Genomic DNA, 23,722 nt, shown 5'->3' on the forward strand with positions numbered 1-23,722 from the left:
CTTGACTATTTCCTGCTACCCAATTGATACTTAATCATCTGGGCTCTTTAAATAAAAAAATTGACAAAGGGCCCCAAATCAAATGAATCACAGCCTAAGTTTTTTTAACAGTAGACTAGAATGTACTTCACTGGGTATATTTGGCATTTTCCACAATATGGTAGAATTAGTTGACATTTCAGGAAATCTTTTCACAGCAAAGATTCCAAGCTTCCTAGGTTCTCACAGCCACTTTAGAGCTTTACAAATTCCCAATCTGTGAGAAATATGAAATATGTTTATGGATAGTTCTTCTTATGCTGACACTTCACTTTAGTCTTATTCTACATTGCTTCATGTTTTCAGATTTTGCAGCAAAACGTGATCCTGATGCTACTTTGCTATGGCAATAAAAAGGAAAAATAACTTATATTTTTGTAACATCATTTTAAATACATATTTAAGAGTATCACTGAAAACATGTTCATATCTACATGTAAGCAGGAGATTTGATTCCAAAAATGGAAGAAGATGGGAGATTTGCACCATAACCATAATAGCAGCTGAAGGTACACTTTGTCCAATTAACAATAAAGCAAAATAAATTTAATGCACAATTCAGGAGCAGAGGACGGATATAAACACAATTAAGAAATTACATAGGCCCCAAATTGGATTGATTCATTATTAATTATATATATATGTAAACACCATTTCTATGCAAATTTCATACCTCCATAGAAAGGAGAAGCTGTTAAGAAATGCTCTTCAAAGGAAACTACTCCCTGAGTGCCTCTATTCCCAGTCTTCAAATATACAGTATACTTGCTTACTTCTGGTCTTATGTGAATTTTAATTACTAGGAAACTCACCCTCTATATGTAACAGCCTGCAGGCAATTCCAAGTTCTTTGTACCTTTTATGAACTCATTTCTTTTATAAAGAGATTTGGGTCATGATTTTTGCTGACATTTTTTCCATGCCATGTTTCTTTAAAATCTCACGACAAGAACAATAAAATCAGTTCCCCTTTCTTTATCCTTGCACTTTATTTTCTAGCCTCCAGCTCACTGTGGTCAGTAGTGATTAACAGAAACAGAAAATAAGATCCCATTCACAGATGCAAACTGCTGGTTCTATTTTGAGTATATTTTTTCAGGCTTAGCTAATGTCTCCGTATTCCTTTCAGAAGGATTAACGTAACCTTCCAAAAAGTTTCATTTACTTCATTTTCCTGCCCATCTGCTGGAAATCCTACTAAATCCCAATTTACATCACACTGAATCCCCAATATGCAGTGAATGTGTGTGATGTCATAGCACAAGGCTTAGGAGAGACTTGGTTACTGCCGCAACCAATATCTCTTGGGGTCGTAACCAGCATGGCAAATGTGGTAATCCTGTCTAATTTTATAAAATGGAGATATTTTACTTTCTGCAGTCAAAAAAAGGAAGTAGATTGGTGTAATCATGTTCACTCGTGTGAACATGGCAGGTAGAATGCTGAAAGGAGAACCGAATAGTAAAAATACAGCATTGGAAGGGAAACTGCTGAGGCCATCAAGTGGAGATTTAAATCAATGCATTCATGAGAGATGAGTATTCAACATCTCCTTGAACACATCTAGTGAAATGGAGCTCACTTTGGTAATTCATCCTCACTAACACCTTGTTAGGGATTGGGGGGGAGCAGCCTGTAAATTTATGTTAATTATTCTGTGTTCTATCCTTGGGGATGATAAAAAAACAGACCAATATAAAACACTTTTCAACTATTTGATAGAAGGAGCCGTTCGTGGCTCCCATGTAACACCGCTCCTGCGCAGACTGCACTGGCTACCTGTGGTCTTTCGGGTGCACTTCAAGGTTTTGGTTACTACCTTCAAAGCGCTCCATGACTTAGGACCGGGTTATTTACGGGACCGCCTACTGCTACCGATTACCTCCCACCGACCCATGCGCTCTCACAGAGAGGGACTCCTCAGGGTGCCGTCCGCCAAACAATGTCGGCTGGCGGCCCCCAGGGGAAGGGCCTTCTCTGTGGGGGCTCCCACCCTCTGGAATGAACTTCCCCCAGGACTACGACAACTACCTGACCTTCGGACCTTTCGCCGCGAGTTGAAGACCTACCTATTTATTCGCGCAGGACTGGCATAGAAATTTTTAAATAAATTTTTAGCAGTTTTAATATTCTGATTTAATTTGGGGGTTTTATGTTCTTAATAGTTTTAATCTGGCCTGATGTTTAATAAGATTTTTATAATTGTTTTTACTATGTACACTGTATTGTTTTTACTATGGCTGTGAACCGCCCTGAGTCCTTCGGGAGAAGGGCGGTATAAAAATCTAAATAAACTAAACTAAACTAAACTAAACTAATCAAATCAATTTTCAATCTGGCAATGCTTAGATTCAGTTTCAAAAAGGTGGGGTTTTTTTAAGCACCTGGGGATGTAACATTTTTCCATTGCTGCTTAAAGCAGCAACTTCATTTTCTAAGATCATGCAACCAATGTGGAGGCCACATTGTGCTTCTAGGTACTTGCTATTGTATTCAATCTTGAATCATATGCAAATCTAATAAACATTGTCCCCTTCTTTTCATCCAATCATTAACATAAATGTTGAAGAAAACAGGACATAGCACTGAACCTTATACTACCTTATGTGATACTTATATTCTACTTTAACATACAAACATTGATGAGCAAATCTCACTTACGTATTATAGTAACCAGTCCATATTCAATTAGCAGGCCAATCAAAATGTCATAGAGTATATCATTAATGTTTTGCTGAAATCAAAGTATAGTCTGTCCACTGTATTCTCATGCAGCACAGATGCTTCTTTGAATAGATAGGTAATCCTGGACTTTTGACGGTGATTGAGTCTGGAAATATGGTTATGAGTCATGTTGCTTGTTAAAATTGGTTGACCGTGCCGAATTTTATGAGCCTTTTTGCAGTACATCACAACAATTGTTAAGTGAAGACAGAGATAGTTAAGCAAATCAATGCCCGCAATGGATGTTTTTGCCAAACCTGGAAGTAAATACTGATTTCAAGGGGAAAAAAACATTTAAAATCCCAGTCACGTCACTGCAGATGGTTGCAAATGTGGGCTGGTTGCCAAGACCGGATAGGAACCCATGACCATTGGAATCAGGGGTCACCATTAGAACTTCAAATTTAGGTCATAAGTAATCCTGGGGACTGGTCATAGGTTAAGTACTACCTATAGTCTTGCATGCTGCAAAAAGAACTATCTTAGCAAGGTGAGAAGCTATTCTATGTTTTTTGTTATGCATTTTAAAAATTTAACTTAAAATTTTATTAAATAAATAGTAAGTTTTTGATGCTCCATACAGAGGCTCATGCCACAGTTCCATCCACACCCTCAGAAAGATCCTGTGATTAGTAATCAAATTGATATGTGAAAACACATGAAAATACACAATTGACAGAAAGGGTGGAAATGTAAAAATAAAAAAAGATTAGACTTTGCAGAACAATCCCTGGAAATGCTAATATATTTCATGGTTGCTCTGCTGTCACAGTCACATCAGATTAATGTTAATGCAGATGGGGAAAAATTTTAAAAACGAAGAAGCCGTAAAATGTGTTTGTCTCCCAGAACATTCTAAATGTACCTTCTACAACAACTATTTTTATGCCAGGATTTTCTTTGCCTGCTTCTGATAATTTGTAACTCTGGCCTGTGCTCCAAAGATGGTACCCTCTGGATTGCTACATACTTAAACTGAGGCACAGCCTCTTTAGAAGGCTCTAGCTGATCCCTATTTTTGTCATTCTGACTGACTCTTCTGAGCTAGAGGGGAAAAACTGGAAAAGGAAAGGAGTGCTTGATTAGGAACAGCACCAGCAGAACATCTGACTGAAAACTGCCCCTAATCATAGAAAATAGGCCAAAGGAGAGGGACAAGACTGGCTGGAGGGGAGAAGAAGATGGTCCCCTCCATCCTTTATGAAATTGTCTCAGTTCATTAGCAAATCTCATGCCTAATTTTCTTGAATTGTTATATAATGCTATCATTTATTTATTTCACAAATCTATATTAATTCGATATGGAAGTCAATTGGTGAATAGGTTAAGGCATCTGGCTAGAAACCTGGAGACTGTGAGTTCTAATGCCATTTTAGGCACAAAGCCAACTAGGTGACCTTGGGCCAGACACTTTCTCACAGCTTTAGGAAGGAGACAGTGGCCAGCTACTTCTGAAAAGCCTTGCCAAAAAAATCCTGCAGGGACTTGAATGGCGGGGGGGGGGGGAAATCCTCATATATGAAAATGTGTTGGTAGCAGTAGTGGGTTGCCCCCGGTTCCGACCGATTCTATAGAACCAATAGTAAAAACCGGCCCAAATGTCATTAAAACTCTTCTGCACATGCGCAGAAGCTTCTGTGCATGTGCAGAAGAGTGCACGCAGGCAGGCGGGCACGATGCAAACCGGTAGTAAAGGTAAGTAGAACCCACCCCTGGTTGGTAGTGTCACAAAACTGCATTCCCTTTACCAAAATGATTGCTTTAGTGTACAGGACAATATTTATTTACCTAACTTATACTACCCTGCAATCAGAGTACTCTTGGAAACTCACAAAATAAGAGGCAACAACATAAAAACCTAAAAGATAAGACAATTAAAACACAGGCAAAGCTTGTTACATCCTTTATCCATTGAAGCTTTCTGCTTGAAACTTCACAAAAGCATTCAAATGTTTCTTTATTTGATAGTTTATTTAATCAAGCAATTGATCATTTTCGTTGCCTCCTGGATCCTTTGCTACTTTTGCATTTATGAATTTTGATGGATTTTATGTGCATATGCCATAATATGGAGGTGGTGACAGATCTTATTTTCCTGGGATCCAAGGTCACCGCAGATGGGGACTGCAGCCAAGAAATTAAAGGATGCTTGCTCTTGGGGAGGAAAGCCATGGCAAACCTAGACAGCATACTAAAAAGCAGAGACATCACCCTGCCAACAAAAGTGCGTATAGTCAAGGCTATGGTTTTCTCAGTTGCAATGTATGGCTGTGAAAGTTGGACCATAAGGAAGGCTGAGTGCCAAAAATTGAGGCCTTTGAACTATGGTGCTGGAGAAGATTCCTGCGAGTCCCTTGGACTGCAAGGTGATCAAACCGGTCAATCCTAGAGGAGATCAAACCTGACTGCTCTTTAGAAGGCCAGATCCTGAAGATGAAACTCAAATACTTTGGCCACCTAATGAGAAGGAAGGACTCACTGGAGAAGAGCCTAATGCTGGGAATGATTAAGGGCAAAAGAAGAAGGGGACGACAGAAAATGAGGTGGCTGGATGGAATCACTGAAGCAGTAGGCGTGAGCTTAAATGGACTCCAGAGGATGGTAGAGGAAGAGGAAGGCCTGGAGGAACGTTATCCATGGAATCACGATGGATCAGACACAACTTTACAACTAATACCAACAACAAATGCCATAATAAATAAAGGAAGAAGGAAAAACAGGTACCAAATCATGATGTCATACCCCAAAAGCCATGAAGATCACAGCAAGTAAAGAGGGAAACTAAGTGTTTTAATAATTTGCTCAGGACATAGAGGACATAGAGGAAACTGCTGGAGCAAATGTGATCTCCAAACTTTTATGCACGTTTGTGTGCATAAGAGCACAAACGTGCCTATCATTCCTGTCCTATTGTTTTCTTTCATTATATCCAATTAATATAGTTATTGCATGCTTATGCTTACGTATATGCTTATATATTATATAGTTACTTTCATGCTTATGCTTATATATACTGTTGTGACAAAATAAATAAATAAAAAATAAATAAATAAAACTAATGTTTTTGCTTTCCCTTTTCTCACAGCTAGCTACTTCATCTAGAAGACCCATTTCACAAAAAGCAAGGCCTTGCATTCTATCAGATTTCTCTGTTATATTAGACAGAAACATTTACAAACCTCTCTCCCTCTCTCTGTCCTTCAACCTCCAAATAACCTGCTATCCAGAAATTTCTCCCTTCTCCCAGGATCTAAGTTTTTCATTATAGGCAACTATGTTCTCTGCCCATATGGTTTAATCCATTCTATTTACTGTGCCCCCGTTCCCATGGATTTCTTCTTCTCCTTCCCATGGTTCCATACACTTAATTATTATTATTATTAAACATATTGTGCAAGATTGCCCATGACATGCATTCTCTGTAGAAGATCTGTACTGTAGGAAGAAAATTACAAGCTATTGAACAAAACCTAGAAAAAAGAATTCAAAATATTGAACAAAACCTAGAAAAAAGAATTCAAAATATTGAACAAAACTTAGGAAAAAAAATTCTATCAGTTATTGAACAAAGTTTCACAGATTTGATAAAACAAATTTCAACACTAAAAAATGAAAACTCTAATGATCTAAATCTCTTCCAAACTCATCTATCACCACAAAATATACAACTTACAACTCAACCTAGACAACAAATTAATACAACACAACCCAAACAACAAACAACTACTAATCAACTAATCAGAGATGCAATGGAGAGAGGACAAAAAATAAATAATGCAATATTATTTGGACTTGAAAACACAAATGAACCAGATATCAATAAGATTCACAACATCATTGGAAATTATAATTCATCAACCATCTCCCCAAATGAAATAATTGCTGTCTCCAGAGATGGACCAGAATATAAAAACAGCGATGGGACAACAGCACCAAGATTTTGTAGAGTTATATGCACTAATGAGGACAGTAAACGCAAATTCATAAATACTATAAACTCAATTGCTAAATCCAACCCTACCTACAGTAAACTTAGATCACGTCCTGACCTATCCTTTCTACAAAGGATACGCCCTCGTGAACTTCGCACAGAACTTAAAAGAAGACAAGACAATGGTGAATCCAACCTATACATCGACTACCATGCTGATTGCATAAAAAATAAAACCTGCAATCAAAAAATCACCTCCAAACCCCCCATCACCCATAACAATCAACCAGCCATCCCAGTATTCAATCAAGTACCCATCCCCCTACCTCCCATTCAACCAACCATCTTACCAGCTATCCAACCAACAGCCATCCAACCAACAATCCAACCAGCCATCCAACCAACCATCCAACCAACCATCCAAACAGCCATCCAAGCAGCCATCCAAGCAGCCATCCAAACAGCCACCCAACAATCCACCCAACCAGCCATCCAAACAACCATCCATCCAAACACCCAAACTACCATCCAACCATCTATACAACCATCTATTGTCCACAACCCCCAACCTACTAACACCCAAAACTAGGTATGCACGCCCCTTACCTCTTCAACACCAATCATATCAGATCTCAAATGCAAATTGATAAATGCAAGAAGCATAGTCAACAAATTACCTGAATTTATCCTCTTATTAAACAGTGGCACATTTGATATCATTTTTGTTTGTGAAACATGGCTGAATTCATCCCTTCCTGACTCCATTATCTCAAACAAAGAATATCAAGTCTATCGATCAGATCGGGAAAACCGAAGAGGTGGTGGAGTGGCTATCTTTACAAAAGACACTGAATCTAAAAATATCCAAGTAGCACATAAACTCTCTCTTCCTGAAACTATAGTATGCGACCTATCCCTTAACACTACTCTTCGATTCTTACTATGCTACAGAGCCCCCGACTATGACATTACCCACGCAAATATGCTAACCTCAATGCTAACATGGACTACCTCTTGCCCATACCCTCTTATCTTCCTGGTGACTTAAATCTACCTCTCATTAACTGGACAACCAATGAATGTTCAACTGACCCAATCCATACTACACTATACAACGCTGTTACAAACCTAGGTCTTGAACAACTTGTAACTAACAATACAAGACTCAACAACTGCCTTGACCTCATCTTCTGCAACAATCCAAACTCAATTTACGGACTACAAATTAAAGAACCTTTTTCAAACAGTGACCACTGCATGATTGATTTTCGTCTCAATATCGTCCATACTTAAATCGTCATAACACCAGAACTCCCAACTACAACTTCAAGAAAGCCAATTACGACCTTATAAACAACGATCTTTCACTTCTGAACTGGCAAAATCTGTTTGCAACCTGCATAACCGCTGATGACCTCTATAGAATCTTCCTACTTGAAATCAATAGAGTCATTAAATTATATGTACCACAAATGACTACCATGTCCAAGAAAACAAACTACCCATATCAATAAAAAGCTTCAATAAAAAAAAAATCCTCTGAAAAGAAACAAAAAGGCTATGTTACAAACTTCAGAAACCGTTACAGAAACATATGCAACCAAATAAAACTGAATGCACAAATTACCACACCAAGCAAGAAGAAAACCTTCTACGCACAAATTCCAATCGTGCCTTTTATAATTTTGTCAACAGTAAACTTAAAGATTCAAGATCCATCCCACCACTAAAAGATTCTAACAACAAAGAATGCAATGACGAAACAGTCAAAGCAAACCTCTTCAACATTTTCTTTGGCTCAGTTTTTGTTAACTCCGATAACACATATCCAACATTCCACAAACGAACCAGCAATGACTATGATGATTTAACTCATATAGATTTCACAGAAGACAACGTTGGTAAAGCTCTTCACAACTTAAAACCATCGCTTTCTATTGGACCTGATGGTCTATGTGCATATTTCTTAAAAAAACTTTCCATTAATATAGCTGAACCCCTAAGTATTATCTTTGATAAAGCTTTCACTACCAGTTCTCTTCCCAAACTTTGGTCACTAGCCACAGTCATCCCCATCTTCAAAAAAGGAGACCCCAGCTTAGTCGAAAACTACAGACCGATCTCCCTTTGCTGCGTCACCTGCAAAGTCATGGAATCTATCATCAATCAATCCATTACCTCACACTTAGAAACTAACAACCTACTCTCCAACAAACAATTTGGTTTCAGGAAAAAGTTATCATGTAACTTTTATTTATTTAATTTGATTTTTATACCGCCCTTCTCCCGAAGGACTCAGGGCGGTGTACAGGCAAAATAAAACCAACAATACAAATATACACAATTTAAATACCCTTAAAAAACTTATTCAAAATTAGCCTGATGTTAAAAATCATCGTCAATTAAAACCCCATTTAAAATTGGTAAAATTCCCTTTTAAAATCCAATTAAGCCAGCCCCGCGCGAATAAAAAGATGGGTCTTCAGTTCGCGACGGAATGTCCGAAGGTCAGGTATTTGACGTAAACCAGGGGGAAGCTCGTTCCAGAGAGTGGGAGCCCCCACAGAGAAGGCCCTTCCCCTGGGGGCCGCCAGCCGACATTGTTTGGCGGACGGCACCCTGAGAAGTCCCTCTCTATGGGAGCGTACGGGTCGGTGGGAGGCATGTGGTAACAGCAGGCGGTCCCGTAAGTACCCAGGTCCTAAGCCATGGAGCGCTTTAAAGGTCGTAACCAACACCTTAAAGTGCACTCGAAAGGCCACAGGCAGCCAGTGCAGTCTGCGCAGGAGCGGTGTTACATGGGAGCTACGCGTAGCTCCTCTATCACCCGCGAGCTGCATTCTGGACTAACTGAAGCCTCCGAGTGCACTTCAAGGGAGCCCCATGTAGAGAGCATTACAGTAATCCAAGCGAGAGGTAACGAGGCATGAGTGACTGTGCATAAGGCATCCCGATCAAGGAAGGCGAACTGCCGGACCAGGCGAACCTGGTAGAAGGCCCTCCTGGAGACGGCCACAAATGATCTTCAAACGACAGCCGATCATCCAGGAGGACGCCTAAGTTGCGCACCCTATCCTTTGGGGCCAATAACTGCCTCCGACAGCCAGCTGCGGCTGCAGCTGACTGAATCGGGATGCCGCATCCACAGCCACTCCGCCTTGGAGGGATTAAGCTTGAGCCTGTTTCTCCCCATCCAGACCAGACGGCTTCCAAACACCGGGACAGCACTTCAACAACTTCATTGGGGTGGCCCGGGGTGGAGAAGTACAGCTGAGTATCATCAGCGTACTGCTGGTATCTCACCCTGTAACCACTGATGATCTCACCCAACGGCTTCATGTAGATGTTGAACAACAGGCGAGAGAATCGACTGCGGGACCCCACAAGTGAGGCCCCTCGCGGTCGACCTCTGCCCCCGTCCAACACCGCCTGCGTCCGTCGGAGAGATAGGAGGAGAACCACCGATATACGGTGCCTCCCACTCCCAATCCCCCCAGCCGGCGCAGCAAGATACCATGGTCGATGGTATCGAACGCCGCCGAGAGGTCTAATAGGACCAGGGCAGAGGAATAACCCCTGTCCCTGGCCCTCCAGAGATCATCCACCAATGCGACCAAAGCTGTCTCCGTGCTGTATCCGCGTCGGAAGCCGGACTGGAACGGGTCTAGATAGACATCTTCATCCAGGTATTGGGGTAGCTGTCGCACACGGCATTTTCTACATCCTTCGCAACAAAGCGAAGGTTGGAGACTGGACGATAATTACCCAAAATAGCTGGGTCCAGGGAGGGCTTCTTAAGGAGGGGTCTCACCACCGCCTCTTTCAAGGCGGCAGGGAAAACCCCTTCCAATATAAACTTACAACTTCTCCACTGCAAAAACATATGGACTTCAAATCTAGATCAAGGCAAATCAATAGATGCAATCTACATAGACTTCTGCAAAGCTTTTGACTCAGTAGTACACAATAAACTTCTCCTTAAACTAACATCCTATGGCATCTCAGGACCCCTCCACAAATGGATATCTGCTTTTCTGTCTAACAGACAACAAGTGGTCAAAATTGGCAATGCTTTATCAAATCCTGTTCCTGTCAAGAGTGGCGTTCCTCAAGGCAGCGTCCTTGGACCAACACTCTTTATTCTATACATTAATGATCTTTGTGACCATATCTCAAGTAATTGTGTTCTCTTTGCTGACGATGTCAAACTATTTAACACCACAGACAACACTTCTATCATTCAAAACGACCTTGACCATCTAACCGCTTGGTCTAAAAATTGGCAGCTCCAAATTTCAACCAGCAAATGCTCAGTCTTATATATAGGAAAAAAGAACTCTAAAACTAAGTACATACTAGATGGACATTACCTTACAGACGACCCCCATCCCGTTAAAGACCTTGGAGTTTTCATGTCAAATGATCTAAGTGCCAAAGCCCACTGCAACTACATAGCAAAAAAAGCTCTAAGAGTTGTAAACCTAATTTTGCGTAGCTTCTTTTCCAAAAACACCACACTACTAACCAGAGCATATAAAACATTTGCTAGACCAATTCTAGAATACAGCTCACCTGTTTGGAACCCTCACCACATCTCTGACATCAATACAATTGAACGTGTCCAGAAATATTTTACAAGAAGAGTTCTCCATTCCTCAGAAAACAACAAAATACCTTATCCCACCAGACTTGAAATCCTAGGCTTAGAAAACTTGGAATTCCGTCGCCTTCGACAAGACCTAAGTTTAACTCACAGAATCATCTATTGTAATGTCCTTCCTGTCAAAGACTACTTCAGCTTTAATTGCAATAATACAAGGGCAACCAATAGATTTAAACTTAATGTAAACCGCTTTAATCTAGATTGCAGAAAATATGACTTCTGCAACAGGATCATCAGTGCTTGGAATACTTTACCTGACTCTGTGGTCTCTTCCCATAATCCTAAAAGCTTTAACCAAAAACTTTCTACTATTGACCTCACCCCATTCCTAAGAGGACCATAAGGGGCGTGCATAAGCGCACAAACGTGCCTACCGTTCCTGTCCTATTGTTTTTCTTTTCTTCTTCCTATATATGTTTATATGTGTATATACTATATAATCTTTTTGTATGATGTTGTGACAAAAATAAATAAATAAAAATAAAATAAAATAAACAGTAAAAATCCAACAGTACGAAGCAACGCCAGAAGCGATCGCCAGAATAGCTGAATTGGACATCCAGTTATGAAGCCACTGTGATACCCCCATAAAAGTTTTACCTATAATTACATGAATGGTGTATATCTGTTTATTTCACTTCTGTGCTGTTGTCATCATACGCTAAATAATAATAATCCACTTCATTTCCCCTTTCTCCTTTTTGGGAGGTGTACAACATACATACACAACTCGTTTACCTCAGAGTTACCTCTCTCTGGGTAACCAATTCAAGAATTCCCCCCCAAATTGCAATAGATGTGGACACTGCAGCACAGCAGGCAAAAGAATTAAATACAATAGGGAGGTTCATATTAAATTAACAGCAAGCCCTTCAAGCCCTTCAAAAGCAGTAACAGCATGAAATGAGCTGTCCCCATTGCCAGTCCCTGTCTTGTCTGTCCCTTCCGTTCCCAGTAACTGCACTCCCCTGACTTCAAACCCAGCACATAGAATAAATACGGCAGACCTTGACTGAAACAACAGCAGCCCTAGATCAATATTTATATGGCTTTATTGTATATTGTTTAAAACTTAATCTACAAACACACCATTTGTCCTATAGCAAACATGACAGGGTTAGAAGAACAAAGCAAAAAGAGGGACTCTTGTGACAGAGAAAAAGGAAAACCAGGTTCAGTGTATTTGTGCTGGCTTCTCTTTCATATGGAATTAATGGTGGTTTAATGGGGTATGAAAGAATGTTTTACTGGAAACAATGAGGAACAATTGTCTAGCTCACGTTTCATTTCACAGGTCATTATTGCATTAAGAAGTAAATCGACCAAGTCCGGTAAATAACAGTCTGGGTATTGCTGAAAGCTTCAAACCAAACAATCTTACAGTTTTCACCTAATATCTCTGTCATTTTTAACCCTTGCAGAGATCTGCTGCAGGCTAAACAATTATTATCTTCACCCACCCCTGGCAGGTAAGCATTATTCATTTTACCTTCTCTAGCAAGCCCCACCAGGCAGAGGGTTTTGCATTGTTGTTTTGTTTATTAGGCAGCCTAGCCAACTGTGTATCTGGTGGCCTTGAAAAACAACACAACTTTTAGTGAGTGCTGCAGGCATCTTTAAACAGGCTGCTTCCTCTGCAAAATTAATTGTTGCAAAACACAGCACTTCTTCTGTGTCAAGTACTGCGCACTGACACTCAGCAGTTTGTCTTCGTTATGGATATGCCAGGGAAATTTAGGGCAATGCCATTCTTCAAGTTCACATGCAAATCCTGTAAAGTGTGAGGCTTATTCACTCTTGAGAAGGCCGACCTTGTTACTTACTTAATTTTCATCTGGGAACTATAAAGTCTAGCTGTCCTGTCGCCCATCTCTCAATGTATAAGCAATTACTGTACTGTTCTTTGAACAACATCAGTCAAATATATTAATCTTAAATTCCTCTGAATTCTATTTTTCACCCTATTTAAAATTCTTTTCTGACACGTCCTTATGAATTCAGTTTCTCTCAGATGTCTAGAATTTAAGAATTATTTCCATTCACACGTTATAATTTTTCAGGAGGAATTCTTTCTGCTAAATCTATTCCCTTCATTTTTCAAACATGCCTTTCACCTCTCAGTTATCTCACAGTCCAAGGAGCCAGAATACCACTCAGAACCTGGCTGAAATTTAGTGACTCGTCTGACAAATTAAAGGTAATTGTATGTTGTTGATTTTCTTTCAAACGTATGTTTTAAAATTCTTATTTTGAATTTATTATGTGCCATTAAGTGATTTTCAATTCCTAGCAACCACATAGATTTTCTCTGTGACAATCTTTCCCTAACCTGTTCTTTCAGGTCCATTTTGGATGGACATATAGTTTTTAATATCCATTCAGAGCATGAAAAGTCCCTTGGAGGGTAGGTAGTCCCTTGGAGGGTATACATAGGTAGCCCTTGACTTACAACATTCATTTAATAACCATCTGAAATTACAATGGCACTGAAAAAAGTGACTTAGGAGCATTTCTCATACTTATGGCTGTTGCAACATCCCCATGGTCACATGATAAAAACCGGCTGCTCATCAACTAAAATTGCAGTGTCCCCAGGTAATGTGGTCATCTTTTGTGACCTTGTAACAAGCAAAGTCAATGGGGAAGCCAGATTTATTTAACAACTGTGCTACTAACTTAACAACTGCTGTGATTCACTCAATAACTGTGGCAAGTAAGATTGTAAAATGGAGCAAAACTCACTAAACAACTGTTTTGCTTAGCAATGGAAATTTTAGGCTCAACTGTATTTGTAAGTCAAGGACTACCTGTATGTAGGGGATTAGCAGCCTTTTCCATGATAATACAGTAGCATTCTGGAAAATGTTTTTAAGTTTCTTGTAGGCCCCCTTGTTCAAAAATTAACTACTTTTTGTATATTACAGGATATTGTTCCTCAAAACTATTCTGGTTTTTTCATATTGTATTATGTTGATTTGATTGGTTGGTTGGTTGGCTGATTAAGATAATAGAAGGAGGAAATCCAGTTAATATTTCTTTCCTGTTCTAATACTTCTCAAGGTCAGGTGTGAAATCCAGCAGGTTCTGACAGGTTCTGGAGAATCGGTAATGGACATTTTGAGTAGTTCAGAGAACTGGCAAATACCACCTCTGGCTAGTCCCAGAGTGGGGTGGGAATGGAGATTTTGCAGTATTCTTCCCCTGCCACGCCCACCAAGCCACACCACGCCCACCAAGCCACGCCCACAGAACTGGTTGTAAAAAAATTTGAATTTCACCACTGTTCAAGGTGCATAAAAAGCTGTCACGATAGCAGGAAAACAGTAAAAACTTCAGTTGCTCTTAGCCCCACAATGTAGACCACACCAGGAATCAACTTCACAGGGAAACTAAGACTTCTTTTATTGAGAAGGGCTATAATGAAAAAATGTTCCGTCTGATTGTGCCATAGTTCTTGCTTCTTATATTCATATGAAGATGAGGATTTCTGTCTGAATCTCTTTGCCATATTTCTGCCTGTTTTGGATTTAAGATTTGCTTTTCCCCTCATTGCTCTGGTAACTGTATTCATCCTCAGTATCTCCATCAGTGTCATCTTGTTTATGCTCTACAATTGTTTTACATAGATACAGAAAACTCATCCCAACAGAGGAGTATAGATCAGTAGTTATCAGGAAAAGAAATTTCTTGTATATGGTGTCATTTTCCATTATCTCAACATTTTACCAAACTTATAATATATGCCATAAAAATCGATGTCCCCAATTAAAGCTTGATACATAAAAATAAACCATAATATAAAAAGTTAAAAAGTTGGTATACAAGCAAAGAAAAATATGCTGATAAAGCATCTCATTTGTTTTCAGAATTGAACTTCCAGGAATGAATGCTTTGGGATTCACCATAAAGTAGTGCAGCAGATAAGGGACATATTATAAAGCACTTCTATAAATGATGGGTCATTAAAATTAGGGAGATATGATTCCTGCCCATGGTTTGGACTTGAAAATGAGACACCAATAAACAAAGAGGTTCCCAAGATGTGCAAGTTTATTTAAGATAAAGGTGGCTGGTCAATTTCTTCTTCTTTTTAAAAAAAAGTTTTTACTAATGATATTGATTATAGTTTTTACTAATAATACTGATCATTGGTTCAATGTCAAATCATTAGTTCAATGTCAAAATGCAGATGATACCAAGCTGGCAGGAATAGCCAACAGTCCATAAGATAGGCTCAAAATACAGAAAGATCTTGACAGACTTAAACATTGGGCACTAACTAACAAAATGAAATTCAACAGTGAAAAAAGTAAGGTTCTACATTTAGGCCAAAAAAACAAAATGCACAGGTACCGGATATGTGGTACCTTGCTGTGAGATGGATCTTGGAGTCCTAGTGGACAACCATTTAGATATGAGCCAGCAGTGTGCAGCAGCTGCCAAAAAAGCCAACACAGTTCTGGGCTGCATAAACAGAGGGATAGAATCAAGATCACGTGAAGTGTTAATACCACTTTATAATGCCTTGGGAAGGCCACACTTGGAATATTGAATTCAGTTTTGATCGCCACGATGTAAAAAGGATGTGGAGACTCTAGAAAGAGTGCAGAGAAGAGCAACAAAGATGATTAGGGGACTGGAGGCTAAAATATATGAAGAACGGTTGCAGGAACTCGGTATGCCTAGTTTAATGAAAAGAAGGACTAGGGGAGACATGATAGCAGTGTTCCAATATCTCAGGGGTTGCCACAAAGAGGAGGGAGTCAAACTATTCTCCAAAGCACCTGAGGATAGAAGCAATGGGTGGAAACTAATCAAGGAGAGAAGCAACCTAGAACTAAGGAGAAATTTCCTGACAGTTAGAACAATTAATCAGTGGAACAACTTGCCTGCAGAAGTTGTAAATGCTCCACTGGAAATTTTTTAAGAAAATGTTGGATAGCCATTTGTCTGAAATGGTGTAGGGTTTCCTGCCTGGGCAGGGGGTTGGACTAGAAGACCTCCAAGGTCCCTTCCAACTCTGATATTATTATTATTATTATTATTATTATTATTATTAAATCCTTCTAAGGCCCTTTTCTCAATGACTTCCATATATGTCCTTTTCTAGAAAACTCTTCTGGAAATTCTTAAAATGGCAAAGATGGTTGTTTTCTGATGACAAATCAAGGAGCTTATGACCTGATATGTGCATGACCATAAAGACTGATCAAACCTGCCTTTAAAGATGTATTTGATGGATCTTGGTGTCTGACTTTGACTTGTGATTCATAATCAGGTCAACAAAAGCAGGGGGGAAGATCATGTCTGTGCAAGACAGTGAATTAATCAGCCCTCTAAGCAGCCTCTAAGACAGATCCTTAGAGAAATGCCTTTTACCCTGGAAGACATTAGATGTTTTATTTAAAGATTAAACATTTTGTTTAAAGATTAAAGTTCTTTTTGTGCTTAATCGCTTTCCAGGGCAAGATGGAAAATGGGATTAATTACAGTCCCCTGCATTAAGCTCCTATCCAGCAGAAGTCATAAACGATGTAACTTTTCTGCAAAATGGCCACCATCATGAACAGCAGGCTCCAGAGATAGTAATTGTAATTAAAGAGTTTATCTGAAGTCACAGCACAGTCTTAATAAGAATGGGAACTGAGCCTCACTGCATGCACTTTCAGCACATGGCTGTATAACAAAATAGCTCTTTTGAAAAGGCAGTTTACTCTAAAAAGTCTGAGCAGGACTTGATGCCGGCGGGCCTTCCATTCTCTGTGGGATTCACACAAAATCTTATTAGGTCAATTGTTTAGAAAGCATCTCTCATTAAGGGATTTCAAAACACTTGTGAAAAGTGAATAAAATTACCTTGCTCTATTGAAGAATAAATGTGGACCAGGCTGCCGTTAATACATATAAAGGTTATGTTGAATTAAGTTACTTGCCCTGGAACTAGGAGAGACATATACAATTGGAAACTGTACCCTTGAGACAATGACTCTAAATTCTTTATTGTCATACTGCCATCTTTCTGGAATAAAGACACCAAGTATATATCCAGGAATAATTGTCTTCAAATGGCCACAGTAGCACTGGATTCCTTCTAACTCCCTGTCTCTCGCATATAAAATTCTTCAGTATTGTTGTCTACCTTTGACTAGCAACTTACCAGCATCCTGGCATGCTTGTTCCCAATCCAATTCTGATTTTTGGAAAACTGATACAGGTGAATCCAGTCCTAGGGCACTTCCATCCAAATCTTTGAAAAGAGCTTTCCTTGACCTCCCACAAATCGCATTACCAGATGAGTCAGGTATTGATTCATTTACTCTGACAAGAAAGGAAGAAATATGGGGGCAATATTTCAGGGGGAAATTATCCTGAACTCAGCCCAGGGAACATACCAAACATGCCAATTACTGATATACATGAAAAATAAATAGGAGACAGCATAACAGTGATAAAGGAAAGGTTTCCCCTGTCCAGATGTCTGACTCCAGAGGATGGTGATCATCTCTGTTTCTTAGTTGAGGGAGCCATTGTTGTCCAAAGACACTTCCATGGTCATGTGACTAGCTTAACTATACATCGAGGCACACAGAACACTGTTACCTTCCCACCAAAGTAGTACCTATTTATCTACTCGCATTTGCATTCTTTCAACCTGCTAGGTGGGCAGGAGCTGGGGCAAGTAATGGGAGTTTGCCCTGTTGGATGGCACTTGGGTCTCAAACCTGGGCTGCACCTTTCCAGCTGACAAACTTATAATAGTGATAATAAAAGATAAACTCTCCAAAAAAAGGATGATGATGCATGTATGTCCTTTAATGCTTTACAGATGATATTGCAGGTGCTTTGCCTGAACATAAAGTAATGATTCTAAGCAGTACTGTATTGATGGGAGCTAGAATGGGGAATATCTTCAGTCTACTGAACTTCTTTGTGAATCAGTGCGTGTATCCAGATATGGATGTTCCTTAGGATTCATTTTTTGCTCAAGTGGCAAACATAATGCAATGATACATTTTGTTGAAAAATTGTTTAATCCATTACTTGCTGTTATATGTACACTGTAAGTTTATGCATATTCTGTTCTATTCTATTCTATATACCTTGATGAACGTATCTTTTCTTTTGTGTACACTGAGAGCATATGCACCAAGACAAATTCCTTGTGTGTTCAATCACACTTGGCCAATAAAAATTCAATTCAATTCAATTCAATTCAATTCAATTCTATTCTATTCTACTCAACTCAACTCAACTCAACTCAACTCAACTCAACTCTATTCTTTTAATAATACACATATTTATGGAAACAGCATACACACACACACACACACACACTTATGCAACAGAAAAAAATGCATATTAAGGAAAGCAACTTGCAAAACATGTATGTGTTACAATACCATATTAAACATTTTTGAATTGATTAACTGGAGCCGAAATAAGATGAAACAAGAAATAGGAGAAAGCGACCCTATGAAAAACAAATCACTGATAGTTTTACAGATTATAAATATGGAAATCTCAGCAAGAGTTATCCAAAGTGGATTACTTATAAGCGATTGTAATAAGTGTACCTCATTTGCAGTGGATGGAAATAGAACATATTTTGTTCCCTAATATGGAGCATTCTGGTTTGCTCAGATGTGATCAGATGCAAGATACCCGCATATCCTGGATTTGTCATGATGCAGATGTCTTGGTCATCCGTATAGCAACTCTTCTTAAAACCATCAAAGGTTATATCTGTTAAAAGGAAAGTAAAAACAGTGTAGGAAAATGGCAGCGTAATAAATATGGGATACAAATAAATAAACATCTCAGGCTCAACTAAACCTTGAAGTACCATAGCTGCATTGGTGTGTATGGTCTGTGGTATAATCTTGTTACTTTAATTGTTGATAGCACTTTTTTCACTTTTTGACACTTTTTTAAAAAGTCACCTAGAATTAGAAATTAGAGGTAAAATTTGTTTAACTTCACATAGGCTTGCAAACTTTTTTCCCTTTTAAATAAAGGATTCGTATTTTAGGATTCAGTTAAAGATCTCATTGATTCCCTATTTTTCTACTTGCATTTTTTACATGCTTTCAAACTGCTAGGTTGGTAGAAGCTGGGAAAAGTAACAGGAATTCACCCCATTACGTGGCACTAGGGATTCGAACCACTGAACTGCCCACCTTTTGATCAACAAGCTCAGCATCTTAGCCACTGAGCCACCACATCCTTGTTAGATACACACACACACACACACACACAAACACACAGGGACACACACACACACACACTTTCATCAGAAGCATATAAACAGATTTATTTGAGTCTTTTTTCCATTAAAATGAGTCTTTCCTTCCCATAACCCTTTTACAGTGAGAAATATTGTTATTACATTATATATTTATTATATATATTTTTATGGGACAAGTTCTTGGTCCCCCAACTACAACTAGTTTTTCATTTTTTTGTTGGTGTCATTTAAAAAATCTTAATAATTTTCTGCTGATTATTTTAGAAAAAAATATACATATGTATCTCGAAAAAAAATAAAACTAACATAAAGGCATATATTTTGACCTAAGACTGTATTAAAGTTTGGATTTAGATACAATAGCATACAAAATCAGAATCAGCTGCACTGAAATCAGACCATCCCTAAAAAAGTATTCATAGGACTGGGCTTTGGTCAGTTATAATTTGCAGCACCATAATAGATCTGCTTGTCTAAAGCTTTTTTTAATAAAATATGTGAGGTTCCTAAGAATCCTTTAAATAACATTTTAACAACCAAGCACCACTCGTAGTTCCAGGATTTAATATTGTATTTATTATTTCAGTATTTATTAGACCACATTATTTATTAGCTCTTAAAGTACTAACCTTGTAGAGTTGTGACTCCCATAACTATTGAATAGTTTCTTATTTTATGCCATGGAACTTCAGGCCACCAATTACAGTCCAAGGTAAAAGATGGCCATAACATGCCAATTCGGCCCCTCCAGGGATTACGTGGAGCTCGGTCTGTAATCGTCACATTGGCTGAAAGAGGATGGATTCTGTCCTTGATGCAATCAAAGGAAGTGCTAGTAGCCACAAAGACAGAGTTTCTTAGTTTCAGATGCTGTTTTTTCTGGTGACAGTGCAGCTTAGCTGATGGTCCATAAAGTACTGGCAAGAGTCCCACAATGTTGTCCACCAATGTCACCTTCTCAACTACTACACTTCCTACAAGATGAAACATTATCCCATAGTCATAGTTTTTGTAAGACAAAAAGCCTATAATTTTAGTGCAGTTTGGAAAGCCATCTCCTTTATATAAATGAACCCCATGAAGACTTGAATGAGCTATGTTGCCATTGTAAAGATCCTCTACTAAGAAACATTCTTGACCTTTGATATGAAAGGCTATCCGTTCTGAACCAGCCACGCTATTATTATGTAGAATAACACTTTCTGCTGCATTTGTTTTGATGCCAGCAACCCAGAACTTTGAAGTTTCTGGTTGTTTGCTTAAGACAACAAGATTGCTGATGAGTTTATGATTTTGGCCTTCTAAATGTATACCATGCCCAATGGTACTGAATATCACATTATCACGTAGCAAGAGCCCACTATTTGTAATAGCTTGAATACCAACTCCACAGCTGTGGTGAATGCTGGAGGAAATTATGAAAGACTTGAGGGATGAATTTGTAATGTCAACTGAAGGAGACTGTGAAGTTCCAAAGTTCAAAATTTCAACATTTGAAAGTTGAAGTACACCTGCAAGATGGGAGAAGGATGCATTTAAGAATCAGGACTTTGGTGGGGGGACAGGATAACTTTCCATAACTTGAAAAATAGAAACAATGATATTCTCTTAACAAAGATATTCTATTGATGCTACTTTAGAAGTTCTTAATTCATAAAACCTTAAGATAATACTATTCCAAATTTAAAAAAAGAAAGCAAATACAGCAACTAAGGTGTTACTCAGTGATCTTGGTTTTATTTTCATTAATATCTAAACTTTTCTCACTAATTATTGCTATATTATCACACTATTCATAAAATAAAAAAATATTTATAATTCCCACATTCATAAGGGTGTTTTGGGTCAATTGGTGGAAGGAGGCAATGCCAAACTATTTCTGAAAATCCTTCCCAAGAAAACTTAAAAATACATGTGAAATCTAGAAAATTAAAGTATGTTTCTTCTAAGCTATATGGATTGAGAACGATGTGTAAAATAAATATAAATACTTAAGTACCTGCATCTTGGTTTGCATAGCCCCAAGGTCTCACCAGAAGTCTTCCTATACAATCCATGTCAGATTTAATCTGAATGTTTCTTGTCAGAAGCCCAACCTCTGCAGCCAGGAGAATCCATTGACCATCTTCTAATCTATGGGAATGCCCTGCAGAGATCAAAATGTCAGAAAACAATAGAAGTGGAACAGGTTTAATAAAACAAACATGGGATCTCTACTAATTCTTCCCTTATGAAAATAGTTCATATATCCAGGCTATGTACAGTAGGAGTTCATAATTTATTGCAATCATTTGGAAAGATTAATTTACTTTAATATCACTTTTAGCAACATTATTTTCTCCTTATTTCATATAACAATCACTGATGCAGAGAATAACATATCAGAAGTAGGGAGTATAGTACCTCAGCTGTTTTTTGATCAAATATTTTAGAAGCCTAAATTAGTTCGATAGCATCTCAAATTTAAAAGAGGTTAAATATAAGGTCAGAGTTTATTGCACCTACCTAAAATTTTGCAAGCATTTGTAATTCTATTAGTATGAGAGCAGCTAAATACAAAAATAATTGAGACAATTCATTCATTGTATAAGTACTGATTGCCCACTTAAATGTCTTAAGAAGCAATACCAGCCCTTAAACTAAGTTGAGAGGCAAAGATACAAAATGGGAATGAGATCGTACCTGTTGGTCCAGTATATGTTGATTATAGTTTCTGTAGAGAAACCTAATGTATCTCTGCCTATGGCTTGTAATATCTTCTAAAATTATTCAACCACTGTGCCAAAAGAACATAATTAGAACAGATTTTATATCACTTCAGTGATGGCTGGATTAAACTAGGTGGTACTATACATCACTGAGGATTGCCTACATTTAGAATCTAGATCAGGGGTGTCAAACTTGATTTCACTGAGGGCTACATCAGGGTTGTGTTTGACCTTGGGAGGTAGGCGTGGCCAGGGTGGGTGTGGCCAGCTTGATGTCACTCATGTCTGGGGTGCCTGTGGTGGCCCAAGCGCTCTGCCAGTGAAAATGGGCTCCCAAGCTCCATTTTTGACTGCCACGGCCTCCTGCAGAGGGTTGCAGGAGGCCATGGCTATTAAAAACAGAGCTCGGGAGCCTATTTTTGCTGGCAGAAGCACCGCAGGCCAGTCCTTTGCTGTTTTTTCCATGTTGGCCCCATGGGCCAGATCTAAGTACCCCATGGGCCAGATCCAGCCCCTGGGCCTTGAGTTTGACACCCCTGGTCTAGATGCACATACTGTAGTCTTCCCTGCAACATTCTGGGTACAACACTGTACATTCATAGCCTCTACATGTAAACTTAAAATCAGTACATAGTACTTGGGTCAGGACTCCAATCCTTGCCCTTCCAGACACAAATGTCTATTTCAACTGATTGTCTTCATAAGATTAACTACCTTATGAATAACTTGTAATTCCCATTTTGTTACTTAATTAAAGCAATGAAAATGTTAAGGCACCCTAGAAAGAAAACACTATTGAATAATGGCAAGTTTGTTGAGGAAAATAATGAATGTTAGGTAGCGTTTAATGTGCCAAAAAAATCATGATATAATCTAAGCAAAGGAGACAAATTGCATACCAATATGTCTATGGAGAAGATGTTCACGGATCCTAATGCTACGATTGTTAATTTTTTCTAAAGTGATTATTTCAGCTTGATGGGCTTCATATGAAGAGGAACTGACAACAATACTGTCCCCTGGATGCCAGTCCAAAAGATCTTGCACCATAAACCTGTAAAGAATGTGAGATGAAGACATATTTAGAAGTGTAGCACTCGTGTTTCTCCTGGAATAATTAACGAAACTGAACTATAATTAAGGAAAATAATGTGTGAACAAATTTGCCCTCACAGTACCAGCAAGGTAATGAACAAAGTTCTGGAAGGCTGAGGAGTTGAAGGCATTGTTTTACAGTGGTTCAGCTCCTTCCATTCTGTGTTGCTGGGGAAGAAAAGGTTGACTTGGTGGCCTTTGATTTATGGGATGCCAAAGAGGTCAGTCTTGTCTCCCCTGCTTTTCAATATCTACAGCAAATAAAGCCTCTGGAAAGATTCATTCATTGGTTTCAGGTGTTGTATCATCAATAAGCT

General features: G+C 38.7%; 1 protein-coding gene across 1 annotated transcript in view; it reads right to left on the reverse strand.

Annotated features, from left to right (window-relative positions):
* PKHD1 (PKHD1 ciliary IPT domain containing fibrocystin/polyductin) overlaps nucleotides 1-23,722 on the reverse strand; it is a 292,871-nt gene that overhangs the window by 72,003 nt on the left and 197,146 nt on the right. The window contains 5 exon segments of the mRNA XM_058181645.1: nucleotides 17,515-17,675; nucleotides 18,932-19,100; nucleotides 20,232-21,150; nucleotides 21,636-21,748; nucleotides 23,210-23,364. Coding sequence (XP_058037628.1) covers nucleotides 17,515-17,675; nucleotides 18,932-19,100; nucleotides 20,232-21,150; nucleotides 21,636-21,748; nucleotides 23,210-23,364 — 1,517 coding nt within the window.

The sequence above is a fragment of the Ahaetulla prasina genome, chromosome 1, assembly GCF_028640845.1.
Source record: "Ahaetulla prasina isolate Xishuangbanna chromosome 1, ASM2864084v1, whole genome shotgun sequence".
Taxonomy (NCBI): domain Eukaryota; kingdom Metazoa; phylum Chordata; class Lepidosauria; order Squamata; family Colubridae; genus Ahaetulla; species Ahaetulla prasina.